The sequence below is a fragment of the Macaca fascicularis genome, chromosome 9 (genome assembly GCF_037993035.2).
Source record: "Macaca fascicularis isolate 582-1 chromosome 9, T2T-MFA8v1.1".
Taxonomy (NCBI): Eukaryota; Metazoa; Chordata; class Mammalia; order Primates; family Cercopithecidae; genus Macaca; species Macaca fascicularis.
Genome location: NC_088383.1, coordinates 33,084,156 through 33,103,767, shown reverse-complemented (window position 1 = coordinate 33,103,767; position 19,612 = coordinate 33,084,156). Strand labels below are relative to the sequence as shown.

The 19,612-nt window shown below is 42.8% G+C and overlaps 1 protein-coding gene across 6 annotated transcripts in view; it reads left to right on the top strand.

Moving 5' to 3' along the window:
• EPC1 (enhancer of polycomb homolog 1) overlaps positions 1-19,612 on the top strand; it is a 113,166-nt gene that overhangs the window by 18,337 nt on the left and 75,217 nt on the right. For 3 of the 6 annotated variants that reach the window (XR_012417569.1, XM_005564924.5, XM_005564923.4), the window contains exon 1: positions 15,866-16,261. The exons of the other annotated variants lie outside the window; for them this stretch is intronic. Coding sequence is in view for 2 of the 3 variants with exons in the window: in XM_005564924.5 (XP_005564981.1) it covers positions 16,109-16,261 (153 nt within the window). In the remaining variant the exon portion in view is untranslated. Of the gene's footprint in view, positions 1-15,865; positions 16,262-19,612 lie in introns of those variants that run through there. 6 annotated transcript variants of the gene reach the window in all.

Genomic DNA, 19,612 nt, shown 5'->3' with positions numbered 1-19,612 from the left:
GGATTATTAATACCTCCTTTTTTTTAATTTATTTTATTTTATTTTATTTTTTTTGAGATGGAGTCTTGCTCTGTCGCCCAGGCTGGAGAGCAGTGCCATGATCTTGGCTCACTGCAAGCTCAGTCTCCCGGGTTCTCGCCATTCTCCTGCCTCAGCCTCCCCAGTAGCTGGGACTATAGGCACCCGCCATCACGCCCGGCTAATTTTTTGTATTTTTGGTAGAGACGGGGTTTCCCCGTGTTAGCCAGGATGGTCTCGATCTCCAGACCTTGTGATCCACCCGCCTCAGCCTCCCAATAAAACATGTTGCAGTAAAGAAGTTGGATAAAACCCACCAAAACCAAGATAGTGATGAGAGGGACCTCCACTACACTACCACCAGCATCATGACAGTTTTCAAATGCAACATGTTTTATTGGTAAAGTCTTTATGACCTGTATCTTGTGCCGACCTCCTATCTCATCCTGTGACTTAGAATGCCTTAAGTGTCTGGGAATGCAGCCCAGTAGGTCTCAGCCTCATTTTACCCAGCCCCTATTCAAGATAGAGTTGCTCTGGTTCAAACACCTCTGACATTTGGGGCTGTAAATTGACTATTATCTCTCAAAGCAGTCTCCTGATGGGTGAGAGTTCCACTCTGGAGCTTGGAAGCACGTAGATGAACTTGCCCTGTAGGGGATGTCTGGTGATGGGGAGGTAAAAGGTTATAATTGCATTTCTAAATGACTAAGTAGGAAGTGGGGTACAGGGAAAATGCACAAAAGAGAAAAGAAGAGAAAACAGTAAACTATAATCGTAACTTTTTCTATTTTTCTTAGAAAAAGGGGGGTATTCTATAACAAAGGATGGCTTTTCAGTACTACTACTGTATCTGCAACTTCTCAGAATAACCAGCTCAAATATGCCAAAGAAATATATTTTGGGGGTGGCATATTCCGGTCTCCCACTGTCATATTTTGGAGTTGTATGTCCTGATCCCCAACACAATGCCTGCAGATAGGCATTAATTATCTCTATGTTAGAGGAAGCTGAAGCTCATAGAAGTTATAAATTTCATTCATGTTTACAGAGCTAGAAAAAAGCAGAGCTGAGATTCAAACCCACATCATGTTTGACTCCAGAGCCAGACCTTTTAACCACTACACAAGACTATATCTCTTAGCAATTTGTTTTCCTAAAGCTGTCGACCTAAGGGAAGAAGCTAAGACACAAAATACAATTTTAAGAGTTTATTTAAGCCAACGTGAGGATGGCTGCCCAGGGCACATCCTGGAGAGTGCTTCCTTGGCCTTTGTTACAAGCATGTTTTTAAAGGCAAAAGGGAAAAAGGAATGGGCTCTTTGACAGGAATTCTCATTGGGTTACAGAGACCACATTGATTACTGACTGGCTATACTTTTTTTTTTTTTTTTTTTTGAGACGGATTCTCACTCTGTCGCCCAGGCTGGAATGCAGTGGCGCGATCTCGGCTCACTGCAACCTCCGCCTCCCGGGTTCAAGTGATTCTCCTTAGCCACTGCGCTTGGCTAAGTTTCATATTTTTAGTAGAGATGGGGTTTCACCATGTTGGCCAGGCTGGTCTCGAACTTCTGGCCTCAGGTGATCCACCCACCTTGGCCTCCCAAATTGCAGGGATTACAGGCGTGAACCACCACGCCCAGCCTGACTATACGTGTTGAACTATGGAATATAAGTTATGGTGTCCAGTATGTGGCATTGCTAGCTTAATTTATGGCTACTTGGTGTCAGTCTAGAGCTCCCATCAAGTGGCTTCAAGAGATAATTATTTAACTGAAGGAGGAAGTGAGACATGACTGCTGTCGCATTTCAGTGCCTCTCTGGGCCTGCTGATAATGTAAACGGGCTTCCATTCCTCAGAAAGTTTCTTTTCTTTTCCAAAGTTCCTGCATATATGTGCTAGCAACCTTTATTGCTGCTTTCAAAAAGGGAAAATCAGTGAGCAGAGAAAACTCAGGAAAAAAACTTTTTTTTTTAATGTTTCTGGGGTGGTGATAAGGAAGAGGCTTCATACTGAAAGTTATAGCAGTAAAAATTACAGGTAAATATCTTATCACAAAATAATGCAAACATATCATAGATTTCCTAAACTTTGCATTGTACTAGACATTCTTTAGAGTACAGTGAAGAAACACAGCAAGCTAAATTAAAAGGGGTGGAGAAAAGACAATTTTAAAAATAAAATGGGTGAATTTTGGTTTTGCCTAAGATTTCCTTTTTAAGGAAACATTCAAAGGGCCCAACTCTAGCAATCAAATCTGTGATTAATTACATGATTTGAACAGGTCCTAGATTTTCTGTTCTAATGTGTTCTTTTGGGAAATATATCCCCTTCCCAACCATGATGGTGAAATTGAAACAAAATTATGTGGTATTCTTCTTTTTTTTTTTTTTTTTTGAGACGGAGTCTCGCTCTGTTCCCCGGGCTGGAGTGCAGTGGCCGGATCTCAGCTCACTGCAAGCTCCGCCTCCCGGGTTTACGCCATTCTCCTGCCTCCTGCCTCAGCCTCCCAAGTAGCTGGGACTACAGGCGCCCGCCACCTCGCCCGGCTAGTTTTTTGTATTTTTTAGTAGAGACGGGGTTTCACCGTGTTAGCCAGGATGGTCTCGATCTCCTGACCTCGTGATCCGCCCGTCTCGGCCTCCCAAAGTGCTGGGATTACAGGCTTGAGCCACCGCGCCCGGCCGGTATTCTTCTTTAAACTTGTATGCTACTTTGGAATTTTCAAAGATTTTTCACCATATTGTCTCATTTATTGTTCATAATGCCCTAACGGAAAGAGAATAAGTATTCTGTAGACCATGCATGTGAGATACTTATGGCTCAGAGATCAAATCCTTTCTATAAAGTCCTACTGCTGGTAAATGGTAAATACTAGATTTGGATCCAGATCGGGAAATATGGAGGCCCATGTTCCTTCTGGAACATCCTGCTGTGTCTCACTACACTATGTGGCTACCTTGAATGCAAATTGTTACTTATCACTGGACTGTTTTCACACACAGCACTCACCCTGAGGCAAACAGTAGCAACCTGTGCAAAGAGGCCTTGACCCCCTGGGGAGCTAGCTTGACCAGATTTGGAGATTGGGCAGCCACTGTGCAACTACCAGATGAAATCACTTGGCAATGAGAAGAAAAGAGGCAGCAGGGCTCCTTGTAGACATATGCATAATACAAAACTACTAAATATACATAGAAATGATACAAAACTACTAATAATACAACATATGAATGATACAAAACTACTAAATATACCTAGGAATGATACAAAACTACTAATGATACAAACATATGAATGATCCAAAACTACTAATGATACAAACATGAATGATACAAAACTACTAATGATACAAACATACAAATTATAGAAAACTAATGATACAAACATGGATGATACAAAGCTGCTAATGATACAAACATGGATGATACAAAACTACTAATGATACAAACATATGAATGATACAAAACTCCTAAATGGAAACAAAACAAAAAGATCTCAGAAGGTGAATGTCCTCTTTTAAATAAATTAATTTTATATAGTATCTTTCAGGCATTTGGCTTCATATGAGAATTTCTTTTCTCTTTCCTTAGCTAAGAGTTTTGAAGCCTTTACAACACAATATTATGTTATATACTGTACATATGAAAAATAAATCTCAGAAGAGTAAAATGATCTATTCGAAAATATAGGGTAAAAATATCATTCAAACAATAGCTTATGTTTATTAAACATGACTTTTGTGTCAAGCCCATGCTATGCTGTTTTTGTTGAATTCTTGCAACAACCTAGGTAATAGATTCTGTTATGATTCCTATTTTATGGATGGGGAAACTACAGCTTTCAATAGCTTAAATTAGTGTCAAAATCTTTTAGTTAAAATTCAGTGTATTCATTTTACTAGAGAAATTTTTGGAAAGAAATATAGCTAAACATTTCTAGTTAATTTGTTATTAAACCATATATACTATCAAAGTGTAGCAATCTGCTCAACTCTAGTACCTGCCAGAATTTCATCCAGTTTTATATTTTAATGTCTTATACAATTTTTAGCAGGATGAAACATTTTAAGACAGTAATAAAGATAATATTTTACATTTATAAGATCTTTCTGCCTTTTCAAAGTTTATTTGGCAGACTTAAGTAATTAGATGGATAACTTGATTGGAAAAACTTCTGTTTCCTTGAATTGCCTAAAATGACATTTCCTAAAGTGTGCTTTTATAGAACTAAAGGTAATAACAGTGTACAGAAAGGGGTTCTATGGTCAGAAACTTTGGAAAATACTGTGCTAAGCATCAGTAAATGGGTTTCTTTTCTGCAGGACTTCCCTGAGCCTATACATGGTGAGCCTATACCTATCTTAAAGAGGAAGATTTAATAAGTAGTATTTCCCTAACTTATTAGTTTTATATGGAATTCTTTACATAACTCTCATTTCAGAACATCAGTATTTTATGGTGCCTAGTTTTTGAAAACGCTAAACTAATATCTGGGAAGAAATACTGATATTTAAATACTAGGTGCTTGTCATCTACTCAGATGGCTGGTGAAGCAGCTAACCTTCATTCGTGTAGACTTGTCACTATCATTATTCAAAGAACAGCAGACATTTGTTCTGTGCCTTAAACCATGAAAATTTAAACCTATTTTCTTTCCTTTTTTTTTGACTCTGTTGCCCAGACTGGAGTGCAGTGATGCAATCACAGCCCACTACAGCCTCAACCTCCTAGGCTCAAGTGATCCTCCCACCTCAGCCCCCAAGTAGCTGGGACTACAGGTGTGCACCACCACACCCTGGCTAATTTTTGTAATTTTGTAGAGATGTGGTCTCATTATGTTGCCCAGGCTGGTCTCAAACTCCTGGGTGCAGGTGATCCTCCTGCCTCAGCCTCGAAAAGTGCTGGGTTTACAGGTGTGAGACACCACACCCATCCTAAACCCATTTTTTATTTTAAATGTACTATTCGGATTATATGTGTTCTTTATAACAATGAAAAGTCAGTGCATTCTATACTTTAAGAGGGTAATTCTTAAGTAAGTTATTTTATAGATGCTGGATAAGTATCTCTGTCAAATAATAGTCTTAGAAGAGTATGTAATGAGATGGGAGCATTCTCAAATTATACTGAGAAGTAGGCTGGGCATGATGGCGCATGCCTGTAATCCCAGCACTTTGGGAGGCTGAGGCGGGTGGATCACTTGAGGTCAAGAGTTTGAGACCAGCCTGGCCAAAATGGTGAACCCTTGTATCCACTAAAAATACAAAAATTAACTGGGTATGGTGGCGGGCACTTGTAATCCCAGCTACTTGGGAGGCTGAGGCAGGAGAATCTCTTGAACCAGGGAGGTGGAGGTTGCATTGAGTGGAGATCATGCCATTGCACTCCAGCCTGGGCAACAGAGTGAGACTCTGTCAAAAATATATATATATTGAGAATTAAAGGCCACAAAACAGAATAAACTATACTATCTCAATATTGTAAAACCAGCCAATGAAAGGCAAACACAAAAACTAACAAATAGGGCCAGGCATGGTGACTCACACCTATAATCCCAGCACTTTAGAAGGCTGAGGCAGGAGGAGTGCTTGAGGCCAGGAGGTCGAGATCAGCCCAGTCAACATAACAAGACCCTGTCTCTAGAAAAAAATTTAAAAATTATCCAGGCATGGTAGCATGCACCTGTAGTCCCAGCTACTGAAGGCTGAGGCAGAAGGATCACTTGAATCCAGGAGTTTGAGGCTGCAGTGAGCTGTGATAGCACAACTGCACTGCAGCCTGGGCCACAAAGTAAGATCCTGTGTCAAAACAACAACAACAAAACTAACAAACAAAACCAGAAAAGACCAGAAAAAACAGAAACACAAAGCGTTAAACTTATTATAAATAAATCAATTAAAACAAAAAATATTATCTCATTCCAATATGCATGCTGCTGCAATGCAACTGTCTAACGTTTTGACTTATGTGTCTCATGTTTGGGAAACCAAATTCAGAAGAAATATTAAGATCAGGATGTGGCTTTTACCTGTGTCAGTAACTCACGTAGAGAAGTCAGGTAGGTCTTTGGTTTCTGAGCTTCTACAACTTTAACTCTGGAAGATACATCAGGTACTCTGTTCCAACTTGGGAGGTGCTGATGATGATGGCTACTCTGTGTCCCTGGCTATGTCCTGAAGCTTAACTGATTTTTGGCTTCAAAGTGGTCTCATTCTTGTGAACAAGTATTTAAACAATGATTATAGAAGGTACTGGGAAATCACTTTTTGGGGGGCTTTGGTAAATGTTTAATCAATGTGTGCAGGCACCACTCGGCCTATAACTCTTCCAGTTCACGGCTCAGCTCACAGTCTATTTTCCTCCCACGCTGTCCTAAAGAAATTGGGTTTGCTGTGACCTCCTCATTCTTTTTGATTCTCCTCCATCTCTTCCTTGAAATGCTGACCTCATTTGGCTTGTCTCCAGGCTTCTCCCAGCCTCGCCCTCCGTTCTTGTCCTGGGTATCTTTTAGATGTTGGTATTCCCCAGGGCTCCTCTCTCACTCCCTGAGTGAGTCTTCACACCGTGAATCCCACTCCACAGGCTTCCAGTCATTCACTTTCCCTTCCCTGCTCTGAAAGGGAAGGGGAACTAGGTTCACAGTGTTTACCTAAGCAATTGGAACAATGTTACTCACGGTGTCATGGAGAAGAATAAATACAGTGAAAGATAAAATATTTTATTTCACTAATCTTAATTTATTATATGATAAGATAATTATGTACCCCAAGTTTCAGTAAGAAAATAGAAAGGATTTCCTTCCTCGGGTTATAAAAGCAAAAGCAATTCATGATATTTTCTCTCTCGAAGCCCTTTTTCCCTGACAGTCATTGTCTACCACCCACTAATAAATTGTACTTAAACCTTCCAACATACCTTTCTACTTCATTAACAATTTTTCTAATTCCTCTAAATTTCATTCCTTCACCCGTCATGGACCATCTGTACCATACTGATTTGTTTGTGTGTTACTTAGTAAAACTAATGCTTAAGTAGTCTATCTACTCAAAAGTGTAAGGCACTGGCCGGATGCAGTGGCTCACGCCTGTAATCCCATCACTTTGGGAGGCCAAAGTGGGCAGATCACCTCAGGTCTGGAGTTCAAGACTAGCCTGGTCAACACGGTGAAACCCTGTCTCTACTAAAAATGGAAAAATTAGCTGGGCGTGGTGGCACACGCCTGTAGTCCCAGCTACTCAGGAGGCTGAGGCAGGAGAATAGCTTGAACCCAGGAGGCAGAGGTTGAAGCCAAGATCATGCCACTGCACTCTAGTGTGGTCAACTTTGTCTCAAAAAAAAGGGTGGGGGGAGGTAAGGCACTATAGGTAGCGTGTTCTCTCGTATTTTTGTCTTTCTACCCCTTACAGCCTTGCACCAATGCCTGGCCTACACATAGTAATCTGTCAGTATGTGCCAGTCAATGGGTTTAATGGGTTGACAGTAATTTAACATAATCCAGTTTAGATAAATACCACCAAATATTTCTAAAATGTATATGGTTTAATTTGTACATTTTTCTAAGATAGGCTTTTATTCTGAGAAATTAATCGCTGGGATGAGACATGGAAGAGACTACTGTATACTTCCTCTGTTAAGTACTAAATTATTATTTTTCATGTTCAGTTTCTCTACAGTTTCCTGTTCATGCCTCCCACCACTTCTCCAACTGCAACTAGTAGTATCCCCCTTAAAATGTTGTCATAGAGGTCTCAACTGCTTGCCAGCGCAGTGAGGAAAAGATCAGATGATTTACAGCACTGGTCCCCAGCCTTTCTGGCACCAGGGACTAGTTTCATGGGAGACAACCTTTCTATGGATCCAGGGGGAGGGGGTGGTTTGGGGATGATTCAAATGCATTACATTTATTGTGCACTTTATTTCTATTATTATTACATTGTAATATATAATGAAACAGTTCTACAACTCACCATAATGTAGAATCAGTCGGAGCCCTGAGCTTGTTTTCCTGCAACTAGATGGTCCCATGTGGGGACAGTGATAGGAGGCAGTGACAGATCATCAGGCATTAGATTCTCATAAGGAGCATGCAACCTAGATCCCCCAATGTGTGGTTCAGAATAGGGTTTGAGCTCCTATGAGAATCTAATGCTAGGTGAAGCTTGGGTGGTAATGTGGGCACTAGGGAGTGGCTATAAATACAGATGAAGCTTTGCTGGCTCGCCTGCCACCCACTCTTTGCTGTGTGGCCATCTACACATTACACATTTACAATAAATGTGTAAATCCCAATACATTTACACATTTATTGTGTAAATCCTAAGGTTATAGAAAACCTAAACCTTAGGTTATAGAAAACCTAAACCTTAGGATTTACACAATAAATGTGTAAAGACATTCTATTTCGATTACATAGAAAATCTAAAATGTATTGTGTGTCATTTTTTTTTAAATCCCAATACTGCTGCAACTACAATTCTCAGATAGTCCCATTTGTTTGAATCACACATTTTTCTTTTCTTTTCTTTTTTATTTTTTGAGGCGGAGTCTCGCTCTGTCGCCCAGGCTGGAGTGCAGTGGCACAATCTCGGCTCACTGCAAGCTCTGCCTCCCGGGTTCACACCATTCTGCTACCTCAGCCTCCTGAGTAGCTGGGACTACAGGCGCCCACCACCACGGCTGGCTAATTTTTTGTATTGAATCATGCATTTTTCATTTCTTTGTTGTTGTTGTTAAACTTCATATTGAAGACAAGGTTAAACTGAAGTAACTTTGAGTCCATCCTGCTACTATTTGCTAAGATTGATAATTCGCCCTTTATTCTCTTAAGATACAGATATATTGTTTCTAAATATCCTCTGAATGATTTTATTTTATGTGAAACATAGTTCTTAAAGATTATGTACAGAACTCCATGCACAAATTACTCAGTAAGGAAATTAGTAGTTCAGATATTGTTTCTGTGACACCTTATTAAATATATTGAAAGGCAACTGTAATATTTTCTTTCCAATACTTCCTAGATGAAAAAAACAACATACCATAAAGGGCTTCCAGTGTTTGTTTACCCAAATGTTATAGTGGAAGCATTGTTTGCAGTGATTTCTTTATGTAGCTTATTATGAAAGTAAAAAGCAGGAAGTTAAGAGAAATGATTAGAAATGATTGCTTCAAGTGAAAATGTATTCGGTATTCATACTTTTGCAAAATGCTTCAAATTATTGTACTATGTCACTTTTTAATGTAGACATCATTGTGCATTTACACGGTTTAAAGACATTAATTTCCCATTCTCCCAATTAAATACAAATACAGTACCTCACTTTATTATTAGTCCTGCCAGGATATAGAGACCATACCTTGTGTATTATTGTTTCTCCAACACAAACTGTTTTGCCTTAGCTCTTAGTAAACATTCAATAAATATTTTTTGAATGCTTGAAGAAATGAGGAATCCAGATTCCTGCTACCAAAACTAGTATTATGATTTTTAATCTTGTTGTCCCATCAAAGAGAGTTTAACTCTTTGCATCACCTCCTTCCTGCCTGCCTCAGAGAAAGATAGCCCTAAAATTAACCCATTTAAATGATTCTTTGCTTTTAGTGTACAAACATGCCCACATGTCTCCTACTTTCAAAAACAATGAAATCCTTGACTTCAAATAGCTACCCCTTTCTCTCTCTCTTCTCCCTTCATTACCAACCCTTTTAAATATTCTGTCTTCAATTCTAGTTCTCTCCTCACTTCACTTCAATCTGGGACTGCACTCTGGAATCAGATACTAGGGATTTATTTTATTTTATTTTATTTTTCTTTCTTTTTTTTTGAGATGGAGTTGTGCTCTTGTTGCCCAGGTTGGAGTACAATGGCACGATCTCGGCTCACTGCAACCTCCGCCTCCTGGGTTCAAGGTATTCTTCTGCCTTAGCCTCCTGAGTAGCTGGAATTACAGGCATGCGCCACCACACCCGGCTAATTTTATAGTTTTAGTAGAGACAGGGTTTCTCCGTGTTGGTCAGGCTGGTCTTGTACTCCCCAGCTCAGGTGATCCATCCACATCGGCCTCCCAAAGTGCTGAGATTACAGGCGTGAGCCTCTGTCTCCAGCCAGATACTAGGGATTCTAATCTCAGCACTGCCTCTTACCAGCTTCGTGGTCATAAACCAGTCACACAAGCTCTCTAAACCCTACCTAATACCTAATAGGGACATACCTATTGCTTGAAGGACTGTCATGAAAATTGAGATAATGCATTTAAAGTATTTCTGCATCGCCTAGTACACAGTAGGTGTTCCATAAATGGTAGCTATTCTTCCTGTTGACTGAAAGCACAATAGGAGTTCAGAGATGAGAAAGATTGGGGTAGGCTTATTTTGCATTTACCTAACTGTTCACTGATGCTTCAGATTAGGAAATTAGAGCCAGAGAGTTTAACTAGTCAATGTTTCATGGGGGAGGTGGTATTTGAGTTGGATTTTAAAGGATAATAACAATATCTTACATCTATTGAGGGTTCACTGTGGGCCAGGGATGATTCTAAGTGCTTTACATGGTTTTACTTAGTGTTCAAAACATTCCTGTGAGATAGGATTTCGATAGACAGTCAGTCTGAGGCAGGACAGGGAGGACAGACTGAAAAGAATGAATAAGGCTGGGCGCGGTGGTTCACGCCTATAATCCCAGCACTTTGGGAGGACGAGGCAGGTGGATCACTTCAGATCAGGAGTTCGAGACAGCCTGGCCAACATATAGCGAAACCCCGTCTCTACTAAAAAAATACAAAAATTAGCCAGGCATGATGGTGCACACTTGTAATCCCAGCTACTTGTGAAGCTGAGGTAGGAGAATTAGCCAGGCATGATGGTGCACACTTGTAATCCCAGCTACTTGTGAAGCTGAGGTAGGAGAATCACTTGAACCCGGGAGGTGGAGGTTGCAGTGAGCCAAGATCATGCCACTGTACTCCAGCCTGGGCAACAGAGCAAGACTCCATCTCTCAAAATAAAATAAATAAATAAATAAATAAATAATCAACAGAATGAATAAAAACCTAGAGGCAGGAAAGACATGCTGATTTTTTTTTTTCTTTTTTTAAGACAGAGTTTCGCTCTTGTTGCCCAGGCTGGAGTGCAATGGAGAAATCTTGGCTCACTGCAACCTCTGCCTCCCGGGTTCAAGCAATTCTCCTGCCTCAGCCTCCTAAGCAGCTGGGATTACAGGCATGTGCCACCATGCCCAGCTAATTTTTTGTATTTTTGGTAGAGACAGGGTTTCATCATGTTGGCCAGGTTGGTCATGAACTCCTGACCTCAGATGATCCACCTGCCTCGGCCTCCCAAAGTCCTGGGATTACAGGCATGAGCCACCACGATTTCTGAAGATGGTGATGAGACTGGTAGCTAGCGTGAAAAGCTTGTCTTAAGCAATAATGACAAACGATGTTGGACAGAGTGGGGCAAAATTACAGGAGGTCTTGACAACCAAACACTCCAAAATTTGGCTTTATCTAATGGGCAAAACAAAGAGCAGTTATAAAGATATGACTTGGGGAAGGGAGGATACAGAATGAAGTAGAGTTTTTGGCACACTGACTTGGTGACATGCATTGTGAGGCCCCAGGGACCCACTGACTCTGCTTCCACTTTTGGTTACCACTAGCCACCAACAGAAGAGTACCAGCACAGTTTCCTATAAAGTGGGGGCTTTAAACAGGTTTATTGAGGGAGTGAGTAAATAAAGGATGGACTGAAGAAATAAAGGATTAATGGGAGGCTGTTTCTAGGGGTGAAGTGATGGGAGCTGGGGCTATGTTTAAGACAATGGAAATGGAAATCGGGAAGTAAATCCTAGAAACAATTTCAAAGAAGAAATCATAAGACTTGGATACATAGTGAACATAAACTACTATTTAGAGCTGTATTTCAAATGTATTATTTACCGCAGAATGCAGTGTCAGAGCAGTTGCCTTTGGAATATTCTAAGTTTTTGTTAAGTAGAAATTCTGCATTTGGAACAGAAATCACATGTCTCATGCTGTTATATGTAATGATTATTACCATGAAAACTCATGTCTCTTTTACCTTCTACTCCTACTCCATCCACCCAAGTTCTTACTAGTTTTACCTCCTAATGGGATTGTTGTTGGGGTCTCCTACTGAACTCCGGCCAAATAAACCTCCTCATCCTCAATCATACCTGACAGTTGCTGCCTCTCACCTTTTTGTTCATACAGTTGTGTTCCCCCATGAATGTTCTTTCTTCTATAATAGCATTTCATTCCCATGAGCAGTTGGAACCTTGGCCATCCTTCAGAATCAGATCACATGCTGCTTCTCCATGCTGTCTGACCAACCCAGATGGAACCTACCGCTCTCTTTTCTGAATTCCCATAGCCACTTACATTTCATTATACTGCCTTGCCACTTGGGTAACTGGGTATCCATTTGCCAGTGTTGTATTTGTATCCCCTACAATGACAGTACTGTGTGTTACCTGGTTATCCAATACATATTTGTGACATGAAATCAAACTATCTTAAATACTCCAAATCCCTTCCCAAACAAGAATTTCCTTCTGCCATTAGTGTATTCAGCTTTGCCCTAGCATACATTTTATGCGACATCGAGAATTTCACATCACTTTTGTTGGGGACACTTAGAAAAAGAAGGAATTTTAAGTTGAGAACAGAAAAGAATTGTTAAAGTGGAAGTAGAGGATTAACCATTTTTTCAAGGAATCTTTTGGATAGATAAAAGAATCTGGGGAAAACTAAGCCTGAACCTTTACTGCTGCCTTCCTGCCCCTTAAGGTGAAGAAAAGTGAACTGCATAAAAAAGAGGCATGGGTCCGAATGCAGCGGCTCACACCTGTAATCCCAGCATTTTGGGAGGCCACGGTGGGAGGACTGCTTGAGGTCAGGAGTTCAGGAGTAGCCGGGGCAACAGAGGGAGGCCCTGTCTTTAGGAAAAATGTTGGAAATTAGCAGGCTATGGTGGCATGTACTTTTAGTCCCAGCTACTGACGGCTGAGGCAGGAGGATCGCGTGAGCCCAGGAGTTCAAAGCTGCAGTAAGCCATGATCACAACACTGAACTCAAGCCTGGGAAATAGAGTGAGACACTGTCTCTAAAAAACAAAAATTTCAAGAAAGGGTTTTTGTTTGTTTGTTTGTTTGTTTATAAAAGAGGCTTGGGATTCCAGCCTTTGGGTCCTTGGGAACCCAGAAGGACCTGAGAGTTGGAAATCCACATTATTGAGGAGCTGGATAAAGGAATGATGAGAAAGAGGTGTCTCTTAGCAGGCATATAATGTTATCTGCCAAAAGGCAAACTTAATCTGTACGCTTATCTCTGAATTTGCCATGGAGGGTGATTTTAGACTCTCTAAAGAATAAGAAATTTTGGCCGGGCGCGGTGGCTCACGCCTGTAATCCCAGCACTTTGGGAGGCCGAGACGGGCGGATCACGAGGTCAGGAGATCGAGACCATCCTGGCTAACACGGTGAAACGCCGTCTCTACTAAAAAATACAAAAAACTAGCCGGGCGAGGTGGCGGGCACCTATAGTCCCAGCTACTCGGGAGGCTGAGGCAGGAGAATGGCGTGAACCCGGGAGGCGGAGCTTGCAGTGAGCTGAGATCCGGCCACCGCACTCCAACCTGGGTGACAGAGCGAGACTCCGTCTCAAAAAAAAAAAAAAAAAGAATAAGAAATTTTTTGTATCCACCCATTATTACTAATGTAGGATGTGGAAATAGTTACTTTGTTGTTTACCGTTATTTTAATGAGGGTAGAAATAATTCATTTCCTTGGTTCACTCTTGACTTACTCTATTTTGTTCTTAAAATCTTAGGCTCCTCAATCAAGAATTCTACTGCTAGGACTTTCAGGAACCTAATGTTGTAGGCTGCAGCAGGCTGTTAGAATAATATTCAGCCAGTATTTTCGGAACTGTTAAACCTGGCTAAACAGGTGTCATTCCACAATGAAGTTGGCAATTCTTGAGTTTCCCAGAAAGTGACTGCTATCTAATGACTCAGCCTTGGACACGTCTCTGCTGTTGTCTTAAAATACCCTTCTTCCCTTCATTTTTACTTTTTTTGCAAAGTTAACCCACACTTATCCTACATATTTACCCAGATATCATCTCTTCCAAAAAGTCTTCCCTTGCCACTTCATTAGAACCACTCCCCTGGGTTGGGCGCCACTCTTGCCCCTTCCCACAGTGGCCTGGGCTTTCACATAACACTTAGCTCGCCGTGTGGCAGTTGCCATTCGCGGGTCCTTCTCCCCACTGTGTAAGTTCCTCCAAGAGCCCTGTGGGTGCCAAGCTGACTTGGAAGGCTATGAGGGCTCAATACACACACTCATTACTCATTGGATGAATAAATGCACGGTCTCTGTATAGGAAATGCAGGTGAACGTCCTTCTGCCTCATTTAAGCGAGCTGGTAATATCGGAGTTTTAGGATAATTTTGGAGAACTGCAATCCGCCTGTCTTCTCCCTACCCCACGGAGTTGGCTAAACTAGCCTGGAGGCTAGCAGTTTGCCTGTGTGCCCTAAGCTAGTGACAGCTCATATCAAGCCCAGTATTTAAGGAGCATGATTACTTTTACTATGTAGCCCCCAGGGAGAAAAGGAGACTCACAAAACATTTTTGTAACTTTTTGTATCTTGTTACAAATTGAAACTCGAATTGAAATTTGGCTGCCAATTTATTAAACCCACCCCAACAATTTTCTCTATTAAAAAAAAAAAAAAAACACGAAAAGAGATCTCTGGTACCCATTTTCATGTAATATAAACCGATGCCACCAATCTATCATATCCATCTAAATCTAATAATTCAGCTTTTTGTTTGTTTGGCGGGAGTACGACAGGTCTTTATATGATTCAGTGTTACAAAGTTTTTCGGAGGACAAATGGTAAGTGTGAACCCACGGCTATGATGAAGCCGCCGTTTCTTTGAGTACAAAATCATGAGCTAGACATAAAGAACTGGCTTTAAATTCCGAAGTAGATCTGGCTTCTAAATGTTACGGTGGTGGGTAATAATTTCCTTTGCTTCAGTTACTATTTAAAAAGTAAGTATGTGTAGATAAAAATGCATGATTTTAAAAAATCTACTTTGTAGAATAGGATACTATCATTTATATTAAGCCCAATGCGTGGGAAACGGATCAATGACTTGATGCAGTGCCTATAAAATATTATAAACCAAAGTTGCATTAGGACATAAAAATAACTGCTGATAAAAGTTTACTCAAAGTAGCATCTGCCCCTAATTCAGTTTGTATTTTTATCGTAAAGACCTAAGTCGCCGCGGGAACTAGGCTGTGCGTTCGCCCCCCGCGGCAGACGGCGGCGCGCGGCGCCTCAGGAGCGCCCCTCCGAAGCCCTGCGGGGGCGGCCGCTGGCGGACACCCCACAGAGGTCCGAGCCCTCCGAGCCCCCGGTCCCCGGGCCCGAGCCCCGCCTGCCACTCTCCCCAGTTGCCTTCCCAAACGCCGCCGTGCTGGTGTTTTCCCGCACCTTGTTCGCCCGTCAGAAAACGGCGCCGGGAGAGAGTGAGCGTGAGAAAGTGAGCGTGTGCGCGGCCGGAGAGCACGACCCAAGAGCCGGCGCCCGGTGTCCGAGCGCCCAGTCCGCCCTGTTCGACCACGGGCCCGCGAAGGGCGGGGGCCCCGAGTAGCGAGGCGCAAGAAGCGAGGCCGGCGGGTGCCGGGGGTTGGCGGGACGCGCGCTCCGTGCCGGCGCCGGCCTCGAGCCCGCGCTCCCTCCCCCCGCCCGCGTGCCCGCGCCGCTGCGCGATGCAGTGTGGGGAATGGCTGGGGTTGGCTGAAGAGCGCACAGTGGAGTTTTAATGTCCGCCATGTTGGCCATGGCGTATTGAAGAGAGCGAGCGAGAGAGGAGCGGAGCGGCACAGCCTCCCACCCTCCCGGCTGGTGTTAGTGCCCGGACGGCGGGCTCAGCGCTCCGCCCCTCAAGTCCCCGGCAGCGGTTGGCGAGTGGGGACCGAACCCCCGGTTCTCCATGATCCCGCTGGCCGGGGCCGTTTCCCCAGAGCGGAGAGGTATCTGCTGCGCCTGAGATGAGTAAACTGTCGTTTCGGGCGCGGGCGCTAGACGCCTCGAAGCCGCTGCCGGTTTTCCGCTGTGAGGATCTGCCCGACCTGCACGAATACGCCTCGATAAACAGGGCCGTGCCGCAGATGCCCACCGGAATGGAGAAGGAAGAGGAGTCGGTACGTGTTAACTCCCCTGTCCGACCCACCGTCAGGCCCGCTCCCTCTGCTGCCTGCGGCGGCGGCGGAGCAGCAAACCCACACAAAATGGCCGCCATCTTCTCTTCGCCGCCGACTCTCAGTCGCCGGCCGGGCCTATACCCCGCCTCCCCCGGCCTCGACCCCCGGTCGCCGCGGCCCGGCGGGGCCCCTTCTAAGGCCACCCGCCGACCCCGGCCACTTGTACCCGGGTCCCGCGGAGTTCGGGGGCCCGAAAGGCACAAAGGGGTCACGTGACGAAGCTGCCGGCAGCCATTTTGTGTCTTAGTTCTTGGGTTGGGCCTTGTGCATCCGGAGAGGGGAACGGGCTGGGTGGCGGTGGGGGTGCGGCGAGCCGGGAGCCGTGGAGGACCCGCCTGCAGGCCTCTTCGTGGGCCGCTGGGTGGCGCTCTAGGGCCACTGCGGCCCGCGCGCCGCTGCCCGGGCCGGGAGCGCAGGTTCTCTGCACAGTCGGGGAATTTGATTGCCCCATGGCCTGGGAAGCTTGTTGGGCTCAGTGCAGCCCCCACGTGGAGCCTCAGACGGGCATGTCATGTTGCCTGCGGCTCTATGAGGCTTTTCTCCCCTCTGCAAGGAAATGTCGAGGGTGCAGTGTGTTTGCCCGGACGACTTACTTTCCTAGAAGATAAGACTTATTCTCAGTGTCCTCTTTCTGGGACGTTTGCATCCATCCCTCCCCAGAGCTAGTTGTTCGGAGGATAATAAACCACTATCCCTGACTTTTTCTGTGATCCTTGCGAGTATCTTGCAGATTTGTTTGGAGTGCTCTCTCTTCCGAAGCCTGTAATCTTATCTATTTGTAAAATAAATTTAAGTTCTCCTGCTTTCTGGTATCTCAGCATAGGGGGAGAAGAGACCCAATTTAAGTAACTGTTATAGATCTAAATTTCGAAGGAGGATCCTTTCTTATTCAAAACCGAACTAAAACTAAGTGACTTGATTCACAGAAATCTTAATATTGAGATGTCTAAATTGGGTGGGTTTCAGCACGTAAATGACTGTTGACAACTAATAGACATTTTACCATCGCTGTGGCTTTACCTTGTTGTGGAAGTTGGGTTCAGACACCAGGATAATAGAATCTTCCTCTCATTTCCCCCAGATCCTTGACAGTATAACTTGATGACTTCTAAGCCTAAGGAATTGCATACCTTGGTTTTCAGGTACAGCCATTTAAACAGGGTGCAGTGTATTGACAGTTCAAGGAAGTCCAGCAGTCGCGTGGATTTGTGTGCTACAATTTTGTTGTGGAAAATTGTACTGTAATACTTCTCTTGGTACTGTAAGAATTTTTATTGTAGAAATTATGCTCTGTAATGTTGTTTTTGGAAATAAAACTGTTTAAACTCTTTGGGTTGTTTAACCTTTTAAAGTAAAATAGCTGTGACAGTGGAATGTTACTTTTGAGAGTAGTGTCTTAAATCTAACTTTACAGATAAGCCAAGTGTATGTAGTAGCTGAGATTGTCTAGTTGGGCACTGACTTTCAGCACATTGTCTTATGAGACACTACCTCTTAATTTACTTGTATCAACTTTAGAGTAGCATGGTGCCATTTGTTTATTTTTTAATAAGTGATTTGTTTTTAAAATTAAAGTACTTGTGACTGCAGAATCTTGTCTTTTGGTTTTATTTTTATTTCTGTTTATAAGTTTTACAGATAATACTTTCAAGTATTGGGGTGTTGGTGTTACCCTGCCCTGGAAATTAATTTGTAGTTCTTGTTTTACAGCCAAGGAAGGGGAAAGCCTTGATTAAAGCAAGACAGCACTACAGTACACTTTAGACATTAGTTAAGTCTTGCTTCTGTAAATACTTTGGACAGTCCCAAGAGTTACAACCTAAAGTCAGAGCTGAGCTCAATGAAATACCAATGCTTGTTAAATTTTACAGGTAATTTTATTCGCTGAAATAATTTTGATTTTTTTTCTTTTCTTTTCTGAGACGGAGTCTCACTCTGTTGCCCAGGCTGGCGTGCGGTGGCACCATCTTGGCTCGCTGCAGCCCTCCACCTCCGAAGTTCAAGTGATTCTCCTGCCTCAGCCACCCCAGTAGCTGGGATTATAGGCGCTTGCCACCACGCCCGGCTGATTTTTGTATTTTTAATAGAGACGGGTTTTGCCATGTTGGCCAGGCTGGTTTTGAACTCCTGGCCTCAGGTGATCCCCCCCACCTCGGCCTCCCAAAGTGCTGGGATTACAGGCATGAGCCACCGCGCCCAGACAGTTTTGACATTTTATACTGCAGTGGCTATCAATAGTTTGTGACATGTGGAGTCCCTAATTTTGAAACACAGGAATTTTTTTTTTCCTTCAGATTGCCTTTTTCTGTTATCTGTTTAGAATTTTTCACTTCACATCCAACCCAAGCTACGTATGAGGAGAGAAGCGTAGACCTCAAGAATAGATACCGAACCTAATGGAAGAATGTAAAAAGTACCCGGTAAACAAGCTGCTGTGTAGTCCTGTGGTTCATGCTGTTAGTGGTAGGCTGTGTAAATCATAATATTGAAAGTAGTGTGTTATGCAATGTTGAAAAGGTATACTAAACATAAAGGTAATTGAATTCTGGATTCACCATAGAAAAACAGAAACTTTTTGATGATTTGTGGAAGCATTTTGTACTTCTAATAAAGAGGAAGGGTTAAAGCAAACTTCTGCCTTTAACTGACACATTAGTTATTTGTTATCTTGTTAGGTCACTGTAACCTAGAACCTTAATTGACTGTCTCAGAAGAAAAAGTGTGTAGTCCTATGTCGGTCCTGAAAGGTGAGGACAATTTTTTTTTTACACCACCTCATTAAAGCATTTTATTGATCAAAATAATCTGCAGAATTGTCATGTGAAATACGCCTAGTAATTGTTATGTTGTTTCTGGATATACTTGACAGAAATCCATGTCTTTTAACGTTGGGAAAATAAGTATTATTCGTGTATTCCCATTTAACCAGTTCTAATAATATGAGCTGAACACACGGACCTAACAAGGCAGACTTCTTTAATTTTTAAGAAACAAGTAGAAGCCCTTACCCCCCCCCCAAAAAATAATTTGGAGGTGGAAAATGTTACTGAACTTTCTTATTTTTTAATTATTGTGGTAGTACTGAAAAAGTAACTTCAGATTGTGATAAATTGGAGAATTTGACTGGATCAAAGATGTTAGAGATTAAATGTGAATTCGCAGAATGTAATGCATCGAAATTTGCTAAGTCTGAAAGTAACAGATTGGCGGGATGCTGTGTCTCGTGCCTGTAATCCCAGCACTTTGGGAGGCCAAGACGGGTGGATCACCTGAGGTCAGGAGTTCGAGACC